Here is a 26,464-nt window from a genome sequence, read left to right on the forward strand (position 1 = left end):
GGTCTGCTAAACAAATGGAGTAAAACTGAAATGTCTTTATAATCTATGCTTTTAGTTTTTGCTAAGGGATTGTTCAGGATTTAGGGGGGGGGTAAAAAAGGGGGAGGCATTTAAAATATGTTTTTAAGCACTGAGGAGGGACTTTTGTTTTTTATTTTGGCTCAGGGGAGGGGCATAAAACTAAATAGTTGTATTCTGTATTTATTTTTACCAACAATTTTTGTGTTTTCTTTAAAGATCGTCAAAATGACATCTTGCATTTAATCCCGGCCAGAAACTGTAAAAACAGAAATTATTATTGGATTTTTATACTTTGGACGTAATGTGTGAAAAACGCTTCCGTCAGATAAAAACCATAACCAAATCTGAGCTTAAAATAACTGTATGTCATCAAAATCTCTTTATTCTACATCTCATTTAAAATAAACTGTTTGCCCAGGGTTTCATTTTCAACTTTTAACTTTCAAACATCAAAGCGTAAGGTTTTTTTTTATGATGTAACTTTATGCTTTTTCAACATTACAATAGACAGCACATATAGATGTACAAAAAACATTGAAAATTAAAAGAAAAAACAATAAGGAAAAGGACGTGCACATTAATCTTGGCTGCGTGTCACACAGGCTGTCATGCAACATTTACACCACATCAAATTACGTGTCATGTTCATCCACTGAGCATGAACACATCACAGCACACAGAGTGAGAACAGGACCCAGAGAGGATCAGTTACCATGTTAATCATCTTTAATGATCATCTCCAGACAGGGACCCCAAATATTCTGAAAACCGTCACACTGTTCTGAACTTTGTGAATAAGCTCAAAGGGAGAGTTTTTAAAATGAGGGAAGGTCATATATTGGATCCTCTCTTGACATGTGCACACATAACCAAGGATATTAGTTTATGCATATGTTCATTTTTATATGTAGTTTTATATTTATCATTCTTCTTATATTTATTATTTGCACCAGCACTTTTGTGTTGATGTATATTTTAATAGTTTTTATACTTAGGTACATTCAACCTCTGCTTCTGAAACATCAGTCAAAAATCAGGTTTATAAATGTCAAGATGTAACAAGGTGATAAAATAAAGTATGTTTTAGTTCCCAGGACGCTGATCAAATATGTTTTTTAATTCTTTATTGAACTTTATAGATACAAACAAACAAGTGACATTTTCACGACCAGGGACCAGTTACATCAAACACCTTAAAGTTTCGCCTTAAGTATGACATTTAAGGCTAAGTTTCTCCTTAGCTGAGGGACTTACACAGTTGCAAAGAATCCCTTAAAAAGGTTTTCTTACTGAAGGAAAAACTCATTTACTGCATTGAAAGAGATTTTACAGCGGTGACAGTTTCTATGGAGACTGTTTGTTTGTTTGTTTGTGAGGCCTGTTACCATCTCACAGAGTCGTCTCATAGTTAGACAGAAGGAAGAAGAAGCGAAGACAAGACAACCAGACTGGTCAGAGGAGGAGCAGATGAAACTGACGGAGAAATACAATCAGAGAAAGAACAAACTACAGAGTAAATCTGATCTCAAAATCAGGAATCAGAAAATGAATTCAGTCAAATCTAAAGTGTAAAATCAGAAGTGTATTCGTCAGGTTCTCCTGGTCTCAGAACTCTCTGCTCAGGGCGTGTTATTTTTAATTTATCACCATAAACATGTTACAGTTACGACAGAGTCAGAGGGACCTTAAGGGTTTTTTGTACCTTGCTTTGGTTGCTAAGGTCTTTGTGCAACAGTCAAGGGATTCCTTAAGTATAAGACCAAGAAAACCATAAATACTTAAGTGAACATTTTAAGGAAATGTTAAGGAGAAGACTTAAGCATGTTTTGTGCAACCAGTTCTTCAAGTATCTTCTGCCTCAGGTTGAGCAAAGCAAAGAAATGTAAAACCACGTACAAAACTGACAGAAATCAAACAAAAATAATTAAACATAAAATACATACAAACAAAAACAGGGCGATCTCAAATTAACTTATAAATATCAAGTAATGAAAATAATTGAGGAGCTCTCTTGTGTTTATCAAGTTTCAGTGACTTACTGTAATAATAATAATAATAATAATAATAATAATAATGCACCTGTCAAAGCATTCAAGACACAGTTATAAAAAAATAAGCAGCAATGTATCCATGGATCATAAAGTCAGACAATTCAGTTATATACAAGAATACGTTAATAAATTAAAGACAAAAATCTTAATTATAAAAATTAGGTATAAAATCATCATCATAAAGTCATCATCAGTGCAAGTCTCGATATGTGTGTCACCACTGTGTCGCTGTAGAGTTTTAATTCAGTCTTTCAGTGGTTCAAACTGGGTTCAGCCTTAAAGTATCTACATTTATAAATTAAAACTTCCCCAGGAACAAGACCATATCGAGAACAAAGTACCCTGATCAAATAATTACTTAAAAATAATAAAAAAATTGTTTTTTAAATAATATACAATAATAAATGTTTTTTATTTATAATATAATTGAATAATTAGTATTTATTTTTATTCAATAATACAATTTGATGATTATTACTCTTTATTTCATAAAATAATACACTTTTATAATTATTATTATTTATTTTTATTTAATGATATGATCTAATATTGTTATTATTTTATAAAATAATAAGATTTAATAATAATAATTATTTATTTAATAATATAATTCAATAATATATATATTTTTTAAAATAATAATAATTTAATAATAATTTAAATGTTAAAGTGGAAATAAACCGATGGTGATGTTCTTGTAGTTCACCGTCTGTCCACGCGGCGTCGCTGGTGCGCTCCCTCTGCCCGCTGCTGAAATGCCCGAAGTGCCCGGATGTTATTGTAGCTAGCTCTTTTAGCAAATCGGCTAGCCGCTGCGACGCCGCTGCTTTCTGCCGCTACGGTCTGTCGCATCGGGGACATTCGACCCTTTTGACTCCCCCGGCCAACAGAATCCGTTTTTTAACGTTGGTAACTTAACGTCGGTCATTTATCATGATAGAATTTGACTGAAAGGCTCGTTAATTTTAGGTCTTATCATTGATTTCCCAACCGATTTGGCGGGACTGGATCGGGTTAACAATACGACGAGCTAAAGGCTAAAGAGCAGCTAGCAGTTTGTTTTTTCAGGTAGCTAACACAGCTAGCTCACCGCGGCTGTCATGGAAGACAAATCTTTTACTAAAGAGTTAGACCAATGGATCGAACAGCTAAATGAGTGTAAGCAGCTATCGGAAAACCAAGTCCGGACACTCTGCGAGAAGGTAAGTCGGTCACAGCCACCCGGGTTTTATTATGACTCAGTCCGGCCTCGCTTTCAATGTGGCCTGGACTGCGAAAGGGGCTCCGACTAATTTCTGGAATGAAGTCACGGCAAGGCGGCTATTTTCGCCCCATTTTCGACCAGTCATCCTAAGATTGTGCTTCTATCCCATCTCTGTAGCATTTAAATAATTATTTAAATCTGATATTGTCGCTATTTGCATCGCCTGACCCTTTAAACTGTATTAATCCACACGGTTATCCAACAGCCATCTTCTGAGGGCAGATAGGCCGAAAATTCGCATATTTTACATCATTACCAGCAAATAGACGGAGCCTCTTTTACTGCCTTGTCTATTAACATAGCTTAATTTTGCGCATAGAACAGAAACCGACTAATGTTTGATTCTGTGGTGTCGTTTTCTTAATTTTACATACATTTGTATTCATTATTATACATGTAAGGTTTCGCACCGCGCCCTGTCTTTATCGATCAACCGTTTCATTGCACAAACCTGACAAGCCTCTCAGCTTTCAGACGTCACTTCAGGGTTGTTGCACCCTGAAGATAACTCGTCCGGTGGCTTTCCTGCATCATCGACCTTTAAAATGTCGTCACAACATATAACAGGTTTAAATAATGTCACAGAGAGGCTGCAGGTGATTATCTAATGAATGTGTTGATGATTAATTTTGGTTCCTTGTGAACAGAATGAATGCAAGACAAAGACTGAAACCCTCAGGCACTGAATGAGTTGTATTTGGGGTAAATCATCCGATATTAGCAGGATGGGAGTTAATTTTTTAGTCTAGGGTTCCAGATTACCTTTTTTTTTTGGCTGGAGGATGAAGCTAGTCTAGCAGCCACTTGTATGTTCTCCTAGCATTTGTCTTGTGACTGGTGCTAATTTCTAATCCTGGATGAACAAAAAACCAGTGAACTGAGTAACAATACGTATTTAGGGATGAACAAAATAATATTGGTGTCAGAATCACCTTTATCAGCCACCATTTGTACACATATCAGGAACTGGATCCCTTTTATCGCATTGCTTTCATGTACACACACTAAAATAGACATAACAAATAAAAACAGGAACCACAAAGCCGGACAAATAAAGGTAAAGAATTAACAGGACTATCGATGTGCATATGTATGTGGTAAAACTAGGGATGCACGATGTTTGATTTTTTGACAATATCCCAGTATATAACAACTCATTTGGCCGATAGCCGATATCAATATATCCACTTTTTTCCCCACTTAATTTTAGCAATCATAAAGACTCCTGTAGTGAATTAACATCATATTATACGTGTATACTCTTATCGTGACGGCCCACCAGCAGATGGAGACATGAAATACAGTACTTTTAAGCGTCTGTATTATCCTCCTGACACCCTGTGACCTCATGTGAGGACATCACATTTTGGGTTAACTTGACCTTATTTTCATTCTACTTGACTGAGACCTGTTGTCCTCGTTCGTGGTCGCAGCTAATCTTTTGTTGGTGTGTCAGACAAGTTAAAATTGTACAAAACAGGTGTCGCACACTTTGGTTCTATGTGCATTTCTTTTATTTCAGTGACGTTTCAGCCTTCGGGTCTTCTGTAAGAAGGTGTTGATCTTGCTTGTTGATCTTGAAGAAGGCCCAAAGGCCGAAACGTAACGCATAGAAATAAAAGAAAAGCAAATGGAGCCAGAGTGCGACACATTATAATTTATTATAATTCATTAACTCATTATATTTTTTGGTGTGCGTCACTTTTATATTTTAAATAGTGTCATAAGTTAAGCAGGCCCAGCCTCGGCCTCTCAGCCACTGTAGTGTTTCCTGCAGTCGCTACGGCCGATACTGACGTGCTAATCATCAAACATCATATGTAACGTATTAATATATGTATATGCAGCACCAGTGGCCAACAGTTAAATAAAAAAAATGTTCTACAAGTGAAGTTTTCTTTAAGTTTTTAACTATACAAATATTGCAAATAAATAAATACTGAATGGATAAACATATCTGAATGATAATGTACAGTGTGTGCATGTATACATATACACTATATACAACATGTAGGACAGTGACACAGATGATATGTACTTGTTTAACTAAAAAAGGTAATTTAAAAACTGTAAAACAATAATGGGAGCAGTGGGTGTTTGGTGTTACAGGGTTCACCAGCTCATGTAAAAAACAGTCATCATCCTCACTAAACAGAATCCAAAGTGAAGTCTTTAAATGTCTGTATTAAAAGATGAATGGACATCATGCACTCTGCTGGACTGTAAACTTTGATCACCTTTTCATTTTGATAAAGATAAATCAATAATGTTGGTATTAAACATTATACAGCTCTTGTAAAGCTCTGAGCTTTATGCGTGTCTCCTGGTGGTGTTGTTCAGGGTCAATGCAGTAATAACTGCAGAAACACCACTGACAGGAACTCAGCGTCGTGAGGATTTCCTGCTCTTCTCTTTTTTTAAATACCATCGTAAAATTTCATATATTTGGATTTTTGACTGTTCCAAAAACAAAAATAGTTTTTGGAGACGTCACCTTGCACTCCGGGATCATTTTTCTCTTGTTTTCAGACATTTTACAGACAAAATAATTGACTGAAAGTGAACTCATGTTTAAATTAGTCCGACCCTACGATAGAACAGAAGCAGACCTTGAAATTTCCTGTTAACCATGTTTAGCAATATTTGTAGGGCTGCAGCTAACGATGACGTTCCTTACTGATTACTCTGTAGATTATTTTCTCAATTTTCTTAATTAAACATTGAGAAAAGCCTGTTACAAGATCCAGGAGCTGAAATGACTTCATCATTTTGTCCAACCAACATTTCCAAATCCAGAAACATTAAATTTACGACAACATAAAACCAGTGAACGCAGCAAATCCTCACATTTGAGAACCTGGAATTATCAGTTTGGGCATTTTTGCTTGAAATAAAACCTAAACCATTAATTGATCATTTAAATAGTTGCTGATTAGTTTTCATTTGATCGAATAATTGATTAATTGACAAATTATTGCAGCTCTAAGTATTTGTCTGCTTTTCTCAATTCATTTCAAACACTACGGTGTCCTGTGAGGTCTGACACACTGCCTGCAACACCTCAAAATAACCCGTCTGCGTCGTGTCATTGAGGCTAAACGTGGATGCGTATGACATGAGTTACTGTTTGTCTGTCTGAAGAGTTTTATTTAACCTCCTGTCTGCTCCCGTGATCAGACGCACGCTCACTAATTAAAATAATACTCTGTGTGTTTGTGTCTCTGCAGGCCAAGGAGATCCTGACCAAGGAGTCCAACGTTCAGGAGGTGAGTTTCCCCACCACACTGGTTGATTTCCAGTATGACTGGGATGGTAGATACTGGGTGACCCGCAGGCCTTCAGGGTGGAGGGTTCATCTCGTTACAGAGCTGGAAGACTGATAATAAGATAATGAGATGAAGTAAACGTCTAATTGATGATTAGAACGATGGACACCAAACAGCAACATTTGCTCAATCACTTGGCTGATTAATAAATTATATGATTAGATAAAAATGATCAAAGGAGATTTTGATCTTCATTGATAATGTTAGTTAATTAATATGTTTCCAGGTTAAAGTAATAACTGCAGTAAATTGAATTGATCCGGTGCTCTGCCGGTCAGTCTCCGATCTGTTGGTCCTTGTCACAGACTGTAGATTAAATCATGCATCAGTTAATTAGATAATATCATCAGTGGATAATTTGATGAGGAAATGTGTCAGTTCCTGCTCTGCGGTCTGTTTTCACTCATGAACCACGGACATTAAATGATGATGATGATGATGATGATACACTGCACATGTGACATCAACAAACTTTTGAGTTCCATTTTACCTTTTAAAGTTTACTGTAACAGTAAATATGAGTATGGTATGGTTTACTGAATGGCACTTATAAAAAACCACTCGCTGCACCTTATTATTGTTGCCAGGCAACCACCCCATCACCTCGTCACCCTAACCTTCCTGTGTGATCAATCTATCCTGCAGTAANACTTGTTGTCATGACCACCACAGAAGCCCCGCCCCTCAAATCATCCCATTGGACAATGCGGAAAAAGAAGAGATGATGCAGGGCCTCTTTTCTGCTCTGTGTTCAAGTTTTTTCAACTCCAGAGTTTTCTGCTCTGTGTTCAAGTTTTTTCAACTCCAGAGTGCTCAGGCAAAAACGCCGGGCGCCTAGAGCGCAGAAACAAAATTCTCCATTTTGTTTGATATGACACAGTGATGTCACGGCTCAATATGTTTTAAGATGCAGCTAAAAACAATTGATGCGATAGAATTTCTTCGATTTGAAACATTTTCAGTTTATTAAAACTACCATCATAACGTGTGATATTTTGATGGAGCTATACCTGAGTGGCTGATCTTCTGGGGCATCTTCTGAGTAGCATATAAAACAAAAGCAGCCCCTTATTAAATATAAAATGTAGTATGATGATGATGATGAGGATGAGGATGAGGATGTGATGGCATTGCTAACCATCTTGCAGTGAGCTAGCTTAGCGTAGCTGCCTTCCAGTGTGTCTCAGTGGAGTAGGATGGGGTGAGAGGGGAGAACAGCATGTTCCTGTGTTGGCCGTGTTGTTGAGAACATATTAAACACAGTTTGAGCTGTATATGTTATTTTCCAATTGTGATAGGATTAATTTAATGTATCTTTCTGTTTGTAATAAACCAAAATCCTCACACCGAATGGTTCAGTACAAATATGTGTACTGTCACATCCCTGGAGATCAGTAACCGTCAGTAGAAATCAGTATAATAAGTGAAGTGAATCAGTGGTTTCTAACCTGTTTCAGCTCGTTAACCATTGGGTGCATGTGTCCAGCACTTGTTAAACCAAAGACAGTTTGTCTTTGTTCTGTTAAACTCATTTTCAGACTCATAGAAACAAATCAAAGTGCAAAAAAAACAACAAGCAGAATCAGAGAAATGTAAGAACAGGACAACAGACTGGACCAGAGAGGGAACTAAAATAAATATGTTTTAGGAAATCACACATTAATCTCCTGTTTTTACAGTTTATCAGTGAGAAGAATACGAGTTCTTGTTGGAGTGAAGTTCTCGTGTTGATAATGGATGTCTTTATAATATTTAAGGAGAAACAGAGTTATCAGGACGCTGCTGACTCTGTGTTGTTCCTTCTGGCGTGTTCAGAGCAGATTATGACCGATTCTCTGCAGCCTGAACAATATCACACCTTGTTTACACTGTAAACTGTGTCCCTGCTGAGCTGCAGGCACACACACACACACACACACACACACACACACACACACACACTCCTCTTTATATGAGTCTCGTTAGAAACAAAAACCTGCCAGAAAACACATAAAAACACTATATAAAGTAAATCCTTTAATAAACACACTCATACATTTCAGTCCACAGTGTGTTGAACTCTTTATTTAGATCATGTATTCACAGTAGGTCACAGTTTTAGTTTCCCCACATTGAACTATCTGATGTTTTTATTGAAGCACACGATGTCCTGTGTTCTGCTTTGTTTATCCACATCTATCACGTTACGGTTCTTTATCTAAATGAGGAAGTATAAAGTCATTTGAGGAAACACTTCTGTTTACTCAGCACATTAACAGTGTTAATTAACTGGTGACTCACAAACTGGACACCATTAACAGGTCTTACAAAGAACACTTGGATCAGTGTTGGTGTTTTAATTTGAATTGAAGTGCTCAGGAGGCAAGCTGGCACCTCTCCAGCTACCAGTCCATGCTCCATAATATGGTCCGGGACTTGTACCGGCAACCCTCTGATTCCCAACCCAAGTCCCTATGGAGTGAGCTACTGCCGCCCACTCATAATGCCGAACCTCGTTTTTTTTCCGGATGATGTATTTGAATCAAGTTTGAGTTTTCCTCAGAGCAGTACTGCCTCCACATTCACACATACAAAGCTGCTGATATAAAGTATCTGTGCTGTGGTTATCAGAGGAGGATGTTCCTCTGCTTCAATCACTGCATGTTTAATATAAAAATAAAAACTCTAAAGAAGAAATGGAAAACCCTTGTAAGTAAAACCTTCAGTCTGAAATATTTAATCACAGATTTTCTTTTTCCCAAAGTCAAGAACGGACCTCAGCTGAAACACTGAAGCTTCATTTGATTTAAATGTTTGTTCATCTGAAATGTGATCAGCTGTGGTTACTCAGTGACGCTGTTACCTGTGTGCTCAGGTGCGATGCCCGGTGACGGTGTGCGGCGATGTCCACGGTCAGTTCCATGACCTGATGGAGCTGTTTAAGATTGGAGGCAAGTCTCCCGACACCAACTACCTGTTCATGGGAGACTACGTCGACAGAGGTTACTACTCTGTGGAGACGGTCACGCTGCTCGTCACGCTAAAGGTAAACACACCATCACTGTGCTGATGGTCTGTGTGTGTGTGTGTGTGTGTGTGTGTGTGTGTGTGTGTGTGTGTGTGTGTGTGTGTGCGCACTTCATTGATTAATTTTTTTTAGAGTGTATTAAGAGGTCTTTGTTTGCTGTAGACTTTAATGTTAGATACAATTATTTTAGTGTAAAAAAGGTCTTGAAATATCCTAAGATAACTTGGTCATATCTGCAGACGCCTGTAAGTAATTATTGGCATTTTTATACCCACTATTTTCTTGTAATTTCACAGGTATTTACGGTTATAAAAAAATACATAATTTTATTCTAAAAAAGGTCGTAGAAATCTGAAATTTACTAAATCTGCTGAAACTTGAATTTAAATGTTCAAAGACAACAGAAACCAAAGCTAACGATGCGTTCAGGATCCGTCTTTGTTCACTTATTAGGTGGATAAATGTCATTTAAAAAAATACTCCACCCACAAAATGATGATTTGCGTATCAGTTACGCACCACGTGTTATGTTGAAATCTTAAACTATGTTTCTCTCATGCCTACACGGTGAACAGAGGATCTGAAAGAGCTGAACATTCTTGATGAGTTGAAGTAAACGGCGACCACGTTTAGCAACAGCAGAACTATACAAAGCATGTCTTTACAAACTCTCACACAACTCGTGCAGAATAATCCAAGTCTTATTTATCGAGTTGGATGTACTTCACAAACACATGACTTTCACTTAAACACTACAGTTTAAAACACGTCAGAACAAACACACGCGGCAGAGTAGCGTGCCTGGGCGCACACGTACATTTGAAATCATACGTGTGGCATGCTCAGGTACGCTCAGGGTGCGCTAGTGTTGGTGGGAGTGTCTTTATATTGTAATGTTTTAGTTTAAATACTTGTGTTTATGAAGTACTGAGCGTCCGACTGGATAAATGAGACTGGGATTAATCTGCTCGAGTCGTGTGACAGTTTGTAAACAGATGTTTTGATGAGTTTTGCTGTTAAACATGTTTTTTGTTTACTTAAATTCATGAAGGATGTTTACCTTGTTTTGGGTTCTCGTTCACTGTGGAGGCATGAGAGAAAAATAAAGTCTTCTTCAGATATTGAAGTGAAGTATTCCTGTAAAGTCTTAAACTGGGACCAGTTCCATGATCCCTCAGTTTAACAGTAAACGTGTCCTGATGTGTGTACATGACTGTGGTGCTGTTGACAAGAACAAACAGGATGCTTGTTTATATCCTTGAGGGTTTTTGTCAGGGCCATGTGACAGATTTACCAGTGACTTACTGGGTGTGTCCCAGTTAAAGTCCCAGCACAGAGCTGCTCTGAGCTGGTTTGCTGTGGTTTCCTCTCTGTGTCACCGCGGTACACAAAAGCGAAGCAACGTCTCAGTCCAGGAAGTAAACTGAAAGAAAAACACAGATTAATAAACTCACATTTAAGTTGACTCGTTGTGGCTGAAGTCAAATAGAAACGCTTCTGTCGTCTCTCTGGCAATGTTAAAGTTTACCTGTTTGATTATCAGCTGTGTCCCCGCCCCTTCTCACTACGTCCAGTAAAAACTAGTGATAATTTTGTCAGCTGTTGAGTCTGCCGGCTGCTGTTCAGCAGCTAACGAGAGGAGCTAGCTGCTAACAGCCACCGCTGCAACTAACAAACTCCACAAATCCATTCAGCAGCTCCACCATCCACAGTCAGACACACATGGCTGATTATTTACTGCTGAATTACAGCTCACAACTCGCACAAACCCAAACATCCTGGTGCAGACTATTTACTGGAGTTTACCAGCCTGTCGCTCATGCTGCAGGGCTGTTATTGGTGTTTTCTAAAACGGTGTCGCTGCAGCTCAGAAAAGCATTTCTGCCTGTTTTTCTGCCCAAACCAGTTTCTTAATAAAGTTGATAAGAATCAAACAGCATGTGTTTTAAAGTTGTTTGAGCATCCAGCTCCTCGACACACACAGCTCCTCTGAATCTCTGGAGGTTTCCAGACTTTTCTCGGCTCTGCGAGGCTTCGATCCTGCTGACATTATATTGTTTATTGTGATGAATCTGAGAGACCGAACCTGTTGATCTGCCCGAACAGTGAGCAAAGTTGCAGATAGATTCTCTGTCTGACTAATCATTTCATCTGTGACAATATTTTAACTGCTTGTTTTTTTGTCTGGGTTCAGGTTCGTTTCCAGGAGCGAATCACCATCCTGCGAGGGAACCACGAGTCACGGCAGATCACGCAGGTCTACGGCTTCTACGACGAGTGCCTGAGGAAGTACGGCAACGCCAACGTCTGGAAGTACTTCACAGACCTGTTTGACTACCTGCCACTCACCGCACTGGTGGACGGACAGGTACGAGGGTTCGCCAGGAGAGACCAAATTTTTTCCATCTCTCTTTATGTAGCAGTGAAACAGCATCAACTCTATGTCCTTCCTCTGATACAGGATGTTAGAGGATGTGGAAGGGAGAGAGATGCAATTTTTTAACACTTAATGTATTTGTGATGACAGAAATGTGGCTCAAGTTTACCTCCAGGTTGTGTTAAAATGAAATCCTCCAGACTGGGGTTGTGAAGCTGCAGACACTCTCTGATGCTTCATGGTCACCTCTTTTGTTTTTATTTCAGATCTTCTGTCTCCACGGAGGTTTGTCTCCTTCTATAGACACTCTGGATCACATACGAGCTCTGGACCGCCTGCAAGAAGTCCCACATGAGGTAACACAAACGTTGTTGATGGGCAGTGACGGCTGAGTTTTGAATAGTTTATAGTCAACAGTAGAGCTCTGCAGCACAGAGGAAGAACAGATATCAGACTCTGTTACACAGACAGAACTCATTAGTGGACATCAGAGTTGGTTTGAGTCTGAACAGGAAGTTCACCTCAGACAGAACATGACGTCCTGCCCTGTAAAACACAACTGACTATCTCTGTCTCCGTGTGTGTGCGTGTGTGTGTCAGGGCCCAATGTGTGACCTGCTGTGGTCGGATCCTGATGATCGCGGTGGGTGGGGCATCTCTCCCCGAGGTGCTGGCTACACCTTTGGACAGGACATCTCTGAAACCTTCAACCACGCCAACGGCCTCACTCTGGTGTCCCGCGCCCATCAGCTGGTCATGGAGGTAACACATGCAAACGCACACACACCTTCACATGAAGACATAAAGGCAGCCGAGACCAACTGAAGCTAAGTGTTACCAAAATATGTAGAATAGAGCAGTAAATTAGTCATTTTCATTATTTTTTATATATATATATATATATATATATATATATTTTTTTTTTTATTAGTATACAAAACTTAAATTATTCAGATTTCAAACTGATGTCTTCAAATGTCTTTTTTTTTATCCAACCAACAGTCCAAAACCAAAAATGTTTAATTTACTGTCTTTAATGGTAAAACAAGCATCATATTCTCGTGTGTCGAAGCTTCAACCTGCAAAAATGAAAATAAGTCATTTTCCTTTCAGTCGACGAATCAGTTCATCAAATGTTTGTTGGAATTTTAAAAAGACTTGTTTGATCTCGGCAGATGGAAAACCACAAATGAAAAGAAACGTTTAATATTTTAAGCTTCAGTGTTTTTATTTTAGTGGAGCTGACACACATGCTCCCCCACAAGTGGACTGAAGGATCCTAAAACCCTCTGGTCTCCATGGCAACACAATATAATGAAGTTGTGAGGGTGCAGTGCTCCTCTAACTCCTGTTTCTGGGCCAGTTTCACTCACACACACACACACAGCTGCAGCAAACTGAGCGTTTAAACACATCCTATGTTCTTTATTAAGAACGTGATTGATCGTATCTCTGATCAGAAGAGCAAAGTTTCAGTCGACTGGTGGTAATGAAATTGCTTTGAATAATAGATGTGTCGTTAAAACATCAGACTGTAGTTGTCCTCCTGCAGATGAACACAGTAAAATATTCACCAGTCTAACCAACTCGTGTTATCGCACCTTCAGGGCTACAACTGGGGCCATGATAAGAATGTGGTGACCATCTTTAGTGCTCCAAACTACTGCTACCGCTGTGGAAACCAGGCAGCCATCATGGAACTGGACGACACTCTGAAATACTCTTTGTAAGTATAAAGACATTTAAGAAATAACACGTTGTGTATGAATAACAAATACAGGGTTCAGAGATGGACCGAATTTATCTTCTTAGATTTTTGTGTGTTTTCACAACAAAATGTCTACGTCATGTGAAACCTCGCTCTACTGCACATGTAGCCACAAAATTAAGTTTTAATCATTTGCAAGACATAAATACAGTATAATCATGACATCATACTAAGTTTTAGAGAGCCCACCCTCTGTGTTTAAAACAACATATGTTCAGAGGACTGTGCAGACTGTTGGCAGTATTACAGAATAGATGTTGTTATGAGGTCATACAGCCCAGCTCTGATGTCACACACTCAGCAGAGATGATCCACGTGCACCTGAGTTTTATGTAGACTGAACCTCAGGTCTCTGTTCACTGCAGTCACATGTTGAATTAAAGAGAACAGGTCACATGACTAATGAGACACTCGTTTTTTATTGGTGTGTTCTCACCTGACAGGAGACAGAACAGAAACTGTAAACTGTGTGTGACCAACAAAGCTCTGTGAACTCTATTGTTTCTATGGTGAAAGGTTAGATGACTGAAAACAAGTGGTTAACGTCACGATGTCGGTCGTGGTCGAGGTCACATGACATCCACTCCTGTCTGTCACAAGGTTTATTATGTGTCCCCAGACTGAGACTGAAAGTCATCAGATTCTCAGAGCTCGTCTCTGTTCGCTGAAATCTGAACTGGTTCTCACACAAAGTGAAGACAGAAGTCGTCATGAGTCGTTTCCTCAGCTGCGGTTTGAGAAGTTTTGACTCGCAGGGTTAATAATTGATCAGTCAATGGGATCAAGGCAGAGCAGCTTTATTTGGACAGCACATTTCAGTCCATTCACCAGACCTCTTCATATAAAATATAATAAAGGAAACAGATTTACAGCAAAAGAGAACAAAAAGATATAAAAGGTCAAATTAATTACCAAATGATTTACAATAAAAATACATAATTGAAAATAGCAAAGTGTAGACAAGGTGCAAAGATAAAAACATTATTCAAAATGATGCGGTTGGATCGATGGGTGAGAGGAGCAGCTGTTTGAGAGTGAGGTGACACTGCGCCTGACGCTCTGCTGCTCCATCTGCAACACCGCCTGTTTAATCTACATCAGCCTATAGAAATGTCCTCATAGGTCTAATGGAGCACTTATTAATATGCGTTACAACAAAGTAGCTCCTCTGCTCTCAGCTGTTTAGGATTATTTGGTAATTTTCCTCCATTTTCCGTTTTATTTGAGACGTTTCCTTTTTCAGATCTGGAGTCAATAGCTAGCCTCACGATGGAGACTCAAGCGCAGCCATCAATATTGAGATTCGGCAAATTTTAGGAGACGGCACCGGGCCGTAGACGTACGACGCACAAAGCTGACGAGATGTTAAAACCTTCTTTTATTCAGTGTGCAGGCTGCACATTTGTACAACTGGACAATGCAAGAATCACATCAAGGCTGCAACGATAAAGGCAATAAATATAAACATGTAGAAATAAATAAAGTTATAATATAAAATGTTTAATGAATGTTGAATAATAAAAGAAAAGTCCCCTGCAATAAATAAAAGTAGTCCTTTAAAATAACTAAAGCACTAAATTATATAGACTAATTTATTTGTATGTTTATTCCCTAATTTTTTCCAGGATTTTACTTGATCGTCATATTGATTGATTGATTGATTGATTGATTGATTGATTGGTTTAATATTGACTCCGCAGTAAATGGCTACATCATCAACATCCTGCATTAAACATTTTACGATTAATGTTGAATTGTTTCGATGATGTCATCAATAACAAACTCTTTCTGCCTCCTCAGCCTTCAGTTTGACCCCGCCCCCCGCCGCGGCGAGCCCCATGTGACCAGACGCACTCCTGACTACTTCCTGTGAATGTCCAAAGCCATCCCCGTCAATCATCCACGAAGCTCCACCCCCTGCCCCTCCCCCCACCTCACCCTTGTCATTTTGGATGGAAAGAAGATATTAATAATAATAATACTGTACCAGGGAGAATAGAAACAAACGATTGGCTGATGAACCAAGATTTTAACGTAAAGAGCGGCCCCCTCTACAGTCGTGTTTTCAATATGCTGTCATTAATGCTGTGCTTCTGGGGAAAAACAACACGTACAACTATGATCTGTTTCTTTTTTTTTTTTTTTGTTTATTACATGTTTGAAAACGAGATAATAAAACTACCAACGTGGACCAAATGTGCCATATTCTGATCCTTTTACAACATGTACAACGCGCGCAATGTTTCTTTCGTTTTTCTGTTTCTGTTCCTTTTTTTTTCTTTTTTTTTTCTTTTTTTTTTTTGACCAGCACTATAACCCTACCTACCTGACGACATCACCACCACACCACACACCTTCATGGCATATGTGCTTTTTTTCTGTTGCAAGAATAATTTTAAAAAAGAAGGAAAAAAAAAAGGAAAAAAAAAGTTTGCTTCAAGTAGTACAGCTGTCAGTTTTAGCTGTCCAGGCTGCAGCCGGTGGTCATCTCAGCAAGTATATTACTGTAATTTGAATAAAGACAACAGACGTATGAAATAAAAATGTCCTATTGACAAACTACTGCCACGCCTCCGTCTTTTCTTTAGCTTCATCTTTATTCAGACATTTTAACACACCTGGATCCATTTACTTTTTTAAAAACCCAGGTGGTCCGTCTTTAGAAAAAAGACATTTACAAACTGAGTTTTTTACTGGGGTTTGGTCTGTGCTATATTTACATATTAATGTAAAACCTATGTGGGAGAAAATGAGTGGGAATATAAACCTAAACAAATACAGATATTTAAACAATACGTATTTTTTAAATCCATGTAATGTAAAGTGTAATTTTGAGGTGGACATAAATATTACAGCTTTTTTTTTTAAAAAAAATGTCATCCTTGTTCATTATTTTTTAATTATTTTTTTTTAAATTATGGTACATGGTGTTGACTTCTCAACAAATTTAAATTATTATCAATAACTTGTTTATTTTAAAAATGAAAATAAAAAATAGATATGTAGATAAACAATTTTGTAAATAAGTATATAAATACAACATATTACATAATATTGTAATAAATATTACAAACTTTAAATGCCATCTTTTTTATTTATTTAATTTTAATTTTGTTTTATTTTTATTATAATACATAGTGTTGACTTCACAGCTTTCAAAAATCATTAATTTATGTATGTATGTATTATTCATTATACAATAAATACATAAATAAATGTATAAATATCACATATTACATGATATTGTTATAAATATTACAAACTTTTGCTTAATTTTAAACTTAATTTTTTAATAATTCAACTTCTATTTATTTTCTGATTGATTTTTTTTACATTATGGTACATGGTGTTGACTTCTAAACTAATTTAAATTATTATCAATAATTTGTTTATTTTAAAAATGAAAATAAAAACAACATATTACATAATATTGTAATAAATATTACAAAGTTTTCTAATGCCATACTTTTTATTTATTTATTTATCTATTTAATTTTTATTATATTATGGTACATAGTGTTGACTTCACAGCTTTCAAAAATCATTAATTTATGTATGTATGTATTATTCATTATACAATAAATACATAAATAAATGTATAAATGTCACATTATATTACATAATATTGTTATAAATATTACACTTTTTTAATGTCATCCTTATTGTTTATCTTTTTTTTAAATTTAATTTAATTTTTTAATAATTCAATTTTTATTTATTTTTTGATTGATTTTATTACAATATGGTACATAGTGTTGACTTCACAACTTTTAAAAAATTATTATTATTAATCTATGTATGTATTTATTAATTTATTATGAAATAAATAAATATAATATAATATTGTAATAAATTCTACCAACTGGTAATATAGTCTACACGTTACTTCAACTATCGCGAGAGTTCACGGGAAGCGCCCACAGCAAACAGTCTCCATGTTAGCTCTTCAGTCGGAGCGTCTCTGTTAGCCGTGTTTTAACTGAAGGAGCTCACTCAGCGGATTTAAAAGGTGGTGTTTGGTGTTACTGGACTGTACAGGTGGGTGTTAGCTACCTGTTGAACACCTGACACACCGCCATCCGCGTTTTCTGGTTAGTTAGCTGTGTTTAGCTAACGACAGCTAGCCGTCGTCTGCTAGCATGACAAGCTAAAAACATTAGCTACCGGTGAGGGGGCTTTGGAGACCGGTGGTCCCTGGAAATAACAAAGGAGTTTAACTTGTGTTAAATTGTACCAGCCAACTATATTATGAGATAATAAACCAAATGCTAAACGATCCGTTAATAGTTTGATTCAACGTGAAGTTTGATCACATTGACTTTATAAGTTAGAGGTTTGTGTGTCTCCACAGTCTGTTGTCTGTCTGCTCTGTTACTGACCTAATGTCAGCTGAATTATATAACTGCTCTCATGTCAATGCTTCATCACGTTCATACATGTTTTCTGTCAACAAGAGAAAGAAAAGAAAGTAATTGATTCACTGTCACGTCTCCGGCTCAAGGTGGCAGCAGATAATTTCTGACAGGCAGGATGATGGAGGCCTGAGACAGAGAGAGAGAGAGACAGAGAGAGAGAGAGAGAGAGAGAGAGACAGAGAGAGAGAGACAGACAGAGAGAGAGACAGACAGAGAGAGAGAGGGGTTAAATGGCATCCTTTTTATTTATCTATTTAATTTTTATTTCTTTTTATTTTATTATATTATGGTACATAGTGTTGACTTCACAGCTTTCAAAAATTATTAATTTATGTATGTATGTATTAGTCATTATAAAATAAATACGTAAATGTATAAATATCACATTATATTACATAATATTGTTATAAATATTACAAACGTTTTTAATGTCATCCTTATTGTTTATTTATCTATTTTTTTTTAATTTAATGTGATTTTTAATCATTCAATTTTTATTTATTTTTTAATGATTTTATTACATGATGGTACACTTTAAAATTATTATTATTAATCTATGTAATTATTTATTAATTTATTATAAAATAAATAAACATGTAAATATAACTTAATATTGTAATAAATTCTACCGATTGGAAATGTAGTCTACACGTTACTTCAGCTATCGAGAGAGTTCCCGGGAAGCGCAAATAGAAGAGCAAATGACCCTGTTATTTCATATTTCCATTTTATTTAGTTATTTCTTTACTTTTAAAAAAATTCGGGATGCGCGATAATATTGGCACATCATCGGTATCTGCTGATATTGGCTTTAACATAAAATATCAGAATCAGCCAACATGCTGATTTCTGCCGATATGACAAACTGATCTTTGTCCATCTATTTTCAACCACCTATCTGACGCTGGGTCGCGGGGGCAGCAGGGCAAAGCACCCCAGATGCTTCCCAGCTCCTCCTGGAGGACGCGGCCGCCACTTGATATTTAGACACGCTCCTCTCAGATCAGTTGTGTCCATGTTTACAGATGTTTACACTGGCCTCATATGCTAACTGTTGAAGTCACCAGCGTTCTGCTTGAACTCCCACAGACGTTCCCATCATCCCTTGCATTGTCTAGCTGAGGCATCATCATCATGAGGAGGAAGAGGACGAGGAGGAGGAGGAGGAGGGTGGTGCAGTCCGTTCTCTGATCTCTGTCCGTCTGTATGGAGGATGTGGTTCTGCACTACCAGCCTGGATCAGCTGTTGGGCTCAGCTCTCTGTTGGAGAGGACAGAGAAGCTTCTGGAGTCTTTCCCCTGCCGGACTCCTCCGGTCTTCACCCCCTGGTTCCTGGACACCACCGCAGACCGCCACCTGCCCATCAGACCGGCCAAACCAGCTCCTGTTATCACTGGGACAGACACTCACACAGCACAAGACAAACCACAGAAACCTGACGCCGACGGTCTCGTTGATCGTCCACCTGCAGAGACACCACCTGAGAATCCACAAGATGGCGTTGGTGTCTCAGGAACCCCGAAATGTCTCCTCCCAGAGAGACAGGTCACCAGACTGCCTCCTGAAAACACAGATGGCCTCCTGGTCACACACTCGCCCGTCAAACGGTCCTGGAGCGTCTTCACTCAGAAAGGAGTCCTGCTGCCGAGCTCGCAGTCGCTGTCCAAGCAGTTCCATCACATGTTGTCCGTCCACAGGCTCCACCTCCACCAGAGGGCCAAGTGGGTCATCAGTCAGCACAACTGTGGGGCGGCCAGGGACATCGAACAGGTGGGTAACCTTCATTTTGAGAGAGACAGTAGGTGTGGGGAGGGGGGAGGGAATGGGATGACCAAAGGTCACCTGGATGGGAATCTAACCGTGAACTTTACATGATGTGCCCATGAAACAGTAGGCAACATGCTCACATGCTCACAGCGACAACAGGTTGATGTTTAGCAGGTATCACACTGTTCTCTTGTTCTCTACATCTCCTGTTTCCTCTCCTCTTCTTCTCGTCTAATTTTCCATCACTGTCTTCCTCCCCTCCCCCGCCCCGCCTGTGGCTCCTCCTCCCTGCAGGTGTGGCGGGCTCTGAGCCGGTCCGTGCAGAGCTCCAGGCTGCCGACGTGCAACGCCAACATCCAGAGGGAGCGGGCGGAGATCTGGGTCTTCTGTGACATCGTCCACTGCGAGCGGGTGGGACGTCTCCTGAAGGACGAGCTGCAGCTGTCGGGGAGGATCGGCCTGTCGGTGCGAAGGCTGGGAAACATCTTCAGCATGTAGACGAGCTTCAGCAGGAACATTACGATCAATACAGACACTCAGGTTTTTACTAATCGTGTTTACAGCCTGTGATTATTATCACTGGTCTTCTGAAGGACAGGGACAAACATTTTTATTAGTCATGCTAACGTTATTAGCATAAGCCAATGGCATTTTACATTGTATAAATTAGCCTAGCAGAGATTTCCTCTCCTCATATGAAGCCAGGGACAACAGCAACATTTAACAAAGGTACTGTTACAAAATTCAGCTCCATTACAGCTCACAGGGTTCACTGACAAAACAATTTGTCTGATACACAAATATAAATCCACCTGCTCCTGTGTAGGAGAGGTGGTGGAGCCTTTTGTATATCTGTGCCCAGGGCCATGTTGTCCCACAGTCTGCCCATGAATATGTGACTGCTGGACAAAATGGTTCAAACTGGCTCCTAAATCCAAGATGTGGTGTTTAACTCGTCCAACACGTGAGCAGGACATGACTAAAACATGATAACAGCATAAACACTGAACGTACAAACTATTGTCTGAACTGCAGCTTTTTACGCTGAGCGTTCTCTGTGTCACGAAAACAATCCTCATCAATATTTTATAGAACTCTGTTTCATTAATGAACTGAACCCTCGAACACACTCGTCTCTGTGTGTGTGTCAAATGTTTCTGTGTGTTTATGAATCTGAGAACAGACGCTAGTGAATGTATTTCTTATGTTGATTTACTGATGTAAATAAAGGTTTAATATTTTTAATGAGCTGCCTGTAGTGATGGAGGGGTGGATGTTCAGCCCAGCATGTGATGTGCAGTGTGTTCTGGAAAAGCCGCAGCAGCAGTCACATGACTCGGGAGTCACCCCACAGTGCTATTCACTGACACACACACACACACACACGCACACACGCACACACGCACACACACACACTCTGAGGAGGCTGCTGCTTGTGAGAGACCTGAATAAATGAGGACAGGGTGAATACAGTACACCCCCATCACACCACACTCTCTCTTCTGTTGCTATGGTCCCGTCTTGACAGCGCTACTCGCCGCATTAAAATCTAGGCCACCGGATGTGACGTCAGTGCCCTGCCTCCCAGCCCAGCTGTAATCGTTGGTAATCTCCTAAATCCGTCTGTATGGTCCCTGAACGTGACGTAGAAACAAGATTGTGGGACAAACCCGAAGTTTTGTGCATATCTAACATGATCCACCTAAACATCAACATTATTCTGTTGGTTATGTTGCGTAAAGCATTAATGTTGCAACAAATGTTCGCCAGATGTATTTTATTTTGAAAGCCATCCGGAAATTGTCAAGTCTGCACGTTATACTGTAATATAACAGGCAAGTAAGGGACTGTTGTTAACTTATCAGTGGCTGGGGTGTGACTTATTTATTTATGGTACTTGTCCCTCCACAGTTTAAATATTAGATTTTAAACTTACCCTTTGATGTTTGAATGTTAAATGTTGGAGCCGAAATCCTGGAGTTAAAAAACCCCTCAGTTTTTCACTCTTTGGCCAAATTTTAAATGAGACGTAGAATGAACTGATTTTTATAAAATACTATTTTAAGCTCAGATTTGCTCGTGTTTTTCTTTTCTGACACAAGCCTTTGTCGCACATGATGTATCCACGGACCATCGGAAATTTGAAAACTCAATGATACTTTCTGTTTTTGTAATTTCTGGCTGTGATAAATGGTTATTTTGGTGATTTTTAAAGCAATCATCCTTCCCCAGTGCTTAGGGACTGTTTGCAACTTATGAGAGTGGAGGGATTGGTACACTTTTTTAAGCACTGGGGAGGGAAATAAGTTTTTTTATTTGGGCTTAGTAGAGGGGCAGAGAACTTTTAAGGGTTTTTAATTATTTTACTGCAGATTTTTCACGGTAACATCGCCATAATTATCACAGCCAGACACTGTAAAACCGAAATTAGTGTTGGGTTTTCAAATTTCCAACAGTCCTTGGACACATCTTGTGCAATGAAGGCTTAAGCCAAAAAATGAATTAAAAAAAAAAAAAGCAAAGCTGAGTTTAAAAGAACGATATTTCACCAAAACCATCTTATTTAAAATTTGGCCAAAAATTAACTGTTTGCTCGACAAGAATGAAAAACCTACGCTTTTTTAACTCCAAGATTCAACTCAACTTTTAACTTTCAAACATCAAAGGGTAAGTTTTAAAACTCTAATAATTAATTTATGGTGAAGGAAAGGTCAAATATTTTTCCCAAATAATCAGGAAATATTTATCATTTTTGGGAGCGAAAAAAAAGTATAAATAAAGAACAGTCCCTTAGAAAAATTATTTGACATGCCTGCCCCTTTTGTACCACCGCCCTCCCTCTTACAAGTATTGAATGAATCATTAAAATAGACCTTGACAAAATCAGTTAATGTAAATTGTAGACTTATTGAAACAGATCAGATTTTCCTTAAAAGTAAACATTTATTTCATTTTTTTTTTTTTGTATTTTAACGCTCAAAAACTTGTTTTATTTTGACGGTCCGCACCGGAAGTACCATTGTCTCTGCTAACTTGATGCCAGTCTAGCTGCTAAAATCCAGACGGCTGAACCACGAGTGTCTTCTCATTGGAAATAATCGATAAAACTATTGGAATATTTCAGTTTGCAGGACACCTGGAGGTCGTGTGTGCTCCCTGCTCCATAATGGCGCCCGCTGTTCGCTCAGCCGGAGGATTTAATCGGTGAAGAACTACAAAAAGGTGAGACGGTTGGAGCGACTGACACCAAGCTAACATGCTAGGCTAGCGCTGGCATGCATTGTCGTTTCCCGTTTCCTGGAGGGATTCACGGTGTCTGTGCTTCATGTCTGACACAGTTTTACAACAGTGATCATGAAGGGTTTCTGTGTGAGTGTTGATGAAGAGTCAGCACTAAGTTCTGCTTTGTTTAACGCAGCGGGTCGGAAAGTACCGGAATTGTTCGGTCGCATCCGTTTTTCCTCGCTCCTCATTGTTTACTTAACGAAAGTCCCTTTAAAACTCTGCATGTTTTGTTTGCATTTAGCTCATATTACAATATACGTATATTTTAAGAAACTCAAACAGTGTGTCGTGTTGGGCACTTTGCATTGATCAGTTCGGCTTATTTATTAAGTCTGAAATTTCTTTATATTACATTTATTCTGGCTGTTACTGATTATATTGACAGACACTCGGTTGCGACTGTTTATTTAACGAAAGCCCCTTTAATACCCTGCGTGTTTTGTGTGCATTTAAGCTTATATTCATAATATACGCGTATTTAAAGAAATATTAATAGTGTGACATGTTCGACACGTTGTAGTGAGCTGTTCAGCCTATTTAATGCAGCCTGAATATTCTTTGTATTCTGCTTGTTAGTGAGTATACTGACAGGAACTGGTCTGTTAATTTAACGAAAGCATCTTTAAATCTGCGTGTTTTGGGGGCATCTGTAGCTTATATTCAAAATATACATAGATTTAAAGAAATATAATTAACGTGACATGTTAAACACTACGTATTGATCGGTTCGGCTTATATTTGCGGCCAGAATATTCTTTATATTCTGCTTGTTAGTGATGATATTGACAGGAATTGGTCTCCTACTGTTTATTTAACGACAGCCCCTTACAAACCCGTCGTGTTTTGTGTGCATTTCAGCTTATATGTAAGATATACGTATATTTTAAGAAATAAAAATCGTGTGACATGTTAAACACTTTGTACTGATCAGTTCGGCTCATTTAATTTAGTCTGAAATCCCTTTATATTGCATTTATTGTGCTTGTCAGTGATATTCTCCCGACAGGAACTCATAAAATCAGTACCAGAATCAGTGCAATAAGCTACATCGATAACACAAGTGTGTAAAAATACAAAAAGATGTGCCTTGTGCTGCATTACCATTTATAAATATATAAATAGACACTAATATGCAAAATTAGAAATAGAAAATACATGTGTGATTCTATTATCTATATATATGATGTACAACACAAGTGGAAATAAGAATATTAAATACAAACAATATGTGAGATTTTATTATGCTGTAACTGAATTATTGCACCAATTATTGTACAGTTAAGACAGTGTTATAAAGAATAATAGATAAATAGATTTAAAACTGACGTAGGTACGAGTCCTAAATGACCATTAACATGTATTTATATCAAGTTTAATCATCAATTGCTTCATTCAGTCAGCAACAAATGTTGGTCATTCCCTGATTCAGCGTTTAGGTTTTATTAGTCACACCCTCAACACATCTCGACACTGTGTCGTGAAATACTCGTTTGCTTCTTTAAGCACTGTGTTTATAATCTAAATATAACAATACAATACATTATATACACCAGAGAACATACATATAATACATATAAGATGATGTGCAAAAAAAAGTGCAGAATTAAATGAGAATGTTAAATACTGAAATACTAAATAGTGTGCCGACTGTGAGCCTCTATTTGATTTGCCTTTTATATACTGCAGCAAATGACTATATTGTTTTAACTATTAATCATTTTTTAGTCAATTTATTGAACATTAAAATAAAACAAACAAAATTAAACTTTAAGCAATTAAAAACAGAAACAAACAATGAATGAGCAGCTCAGATAATATTGTTCATGTTCAAAAGGGTAAGAAGAACTTTGTGGTCCTACCCGTCTTATTTTTTATATATTAATCATCGATAATAAAAGTTAATTTACAGCCATCGGTGTCCGTGATATTGATCCTGGTCTGCTGAAACAAATCAGCCCTTTGAGACAGAATCAGAAACAAAAAATCTGAACAAATCAAACAGTTTACAAACAAGAAATTACCACATTTAAAATCACTGGTGCGACTCGTAACTGTTCAGTGTGTAAATATAATTATGATTTTTCTCAATTAATCGTGTTTCTGAAGTAAATTGAATCTTAATTTTGTAAACCAGACGAAGACTGTTTGACGTGTTTTGTTTTGTCAGATATTCAGTTTCACACAGACGATGAAAAAAGAGAAATGAAACTAATTTGGGAGCAGGATCGAGGACGATTTTATATTTTAGCTTGAGAAACATATTATATCAGTTTCTCAAAGTAGTTTCTGATTAATTTCCTGTTCATTCAGCTCAAGTTCTCTATAACTGTAAAGTAATATCATTATTATGTGTTTATTTTTAATTTAACTGAAGCGTCAGAATCTTGAGTTGTCAGTTAAATACAAGAACAGGTCTGAAAGTGTCCAGATGAAGTCGACCACACGCTCCACAAACCACTAACCTCTAAAACCATTTAAAAAAAGAATACTTCTTCTCTGACCTGAAACAGAAAGAAGAGCAGCAGAGTTCGTGCAGCAGATATCAGATATGTGACAGGTGTGATTATTGTTTATGCTGTCGTTGACGAACTGATCACACGATAAGACAGGATCTGAGTGTGTTTCTAAACACTTCCTGGAGGAAACTGTACGTGACATATGTGACGAATAAAGAGGCATCAGCTCACGTCGGCTCCTTATCTGACACGCTGAATATAAACTCTGTTTCCAGTTGGCAGTTTAGTCGGTCCTTCATTAATCAGTGACTGAGTGCAGCCTGTGTTCACTCAGAGACTGAAGTGTGTCTGTAACAGTGAGAATCAAAAGATACTGAAACATGTTGTGTTATTATTTGATCTGATAGTTCCTGAATTAAAATAATAATTAAAATTTTTTTGAATGTATTATATTTGTAATATCAGCTGCTTGTGTTTAGATATTTGGCATTTGACAATTTTGGCTTCTTTTATTCAACGAAAAAATATTTTGTTTATTTCTCAAATATAATGATGAAAACTGTGTGTGTGTGTGTTCCACGTTTTTCTCCTCACTGACTTGGTCAATCCATGTGAAATTTGGCACAGTGGTAGAGGGTCATGGGAGGATGCCAATGAAGCAATATTACATCAATTGGCCAAAGGGGGGCGCTATAGCAACTGATTGAAATGTCAAACTTTGAATGGG

General features: G+C 37.9%; 3 protein-coding genes across 3 annotated transcripts in view; all 3 read left to right on the plus strand.

Annotated features, from left to right (window-relative positions):
- Window positions 1-2,861: 2,861 nt before the first annotated feature.
- On the plus strand, window positions 2,862-16,378 carry LOC126393880 (serine/threonine-protein phosphatase 2A catalytic subunit beta isoform). The gene is made up of 8 exons (XM_050050286.1): window positions 2,862-3,274; window positions 6,564-6,602; window positions 9,517-9,687; window positions 11,864-12,037; window positions 12,313-12,402; window positions 12,647-12,808; window positions 13,654-13,772; window positions 15,615-16,378. Exons 1-8 carry the CDS (start codon window positions 3,173-3,175, stop codon window positions 15,685-15,687), a joined length of 930 nt encoding a protein of 309 aa, XP_049906243.1. The 5' UTR covers window positions 2,862-3,172; the 3' UTR covers window positions 15,688-16,378.
- Window positions 16,379-17,716: 1,338 nt separating this feature from the next.
- Window positions 17,717-21,657, plus strand: zgc:101664 (uncharacterized protein LOC450064 homolog). The gene is made up of 3 exons (XM_050050288.1): window positions 17,717-17,852; window positions 19,319-19,999; window positions 20,291-21,657. Exons 2-3 carry the CDS (start codon window positions 19,436-19,438, stop codon window positions 20,492-20,494), a joined length of 768 nt encoding a protein of 255 aa, XP_049906245.1. The 5' UTR covers window positions 17,717-17,852; window positions 19,319-19,435; the 3' UTR covers window positions 20,495-21,657.
- Window positions 21,658-23,020: 1,363 nt separating this feature from the next.
- LOC126393876 (phosphatidylinositol 3-kinase regulatory subunit alpha-like) overlaps window positions 23,021-26,464 on the plus strand; it is a 31,297-nt gene continuing 27,853 nt past the window's right edge. The window contains exon 1 of the mRNA XM_050050281.1: window positions 23,021-23,218. The gene's annotated coding sequence lies outside the window, so the exon portion shown is untranslated. The remainder of the gene's footprint in view (window positions 23,219-26,464) is intronic.

The sequence above is a fragment of the Epinephelus moara genome, chromosome 8 (genome assembly GCF_006386435.1).
Source record: "Epinephelus moara isolate mb chromosome 8, YSFRI_EMoa_1.0, whole genome shotgun sequence".
NCBI lineage: Eukaryota > Metazoa > Chordata > Actinopteri > Perciformes > Serranidae > Epinephelus > Epinephelus moara.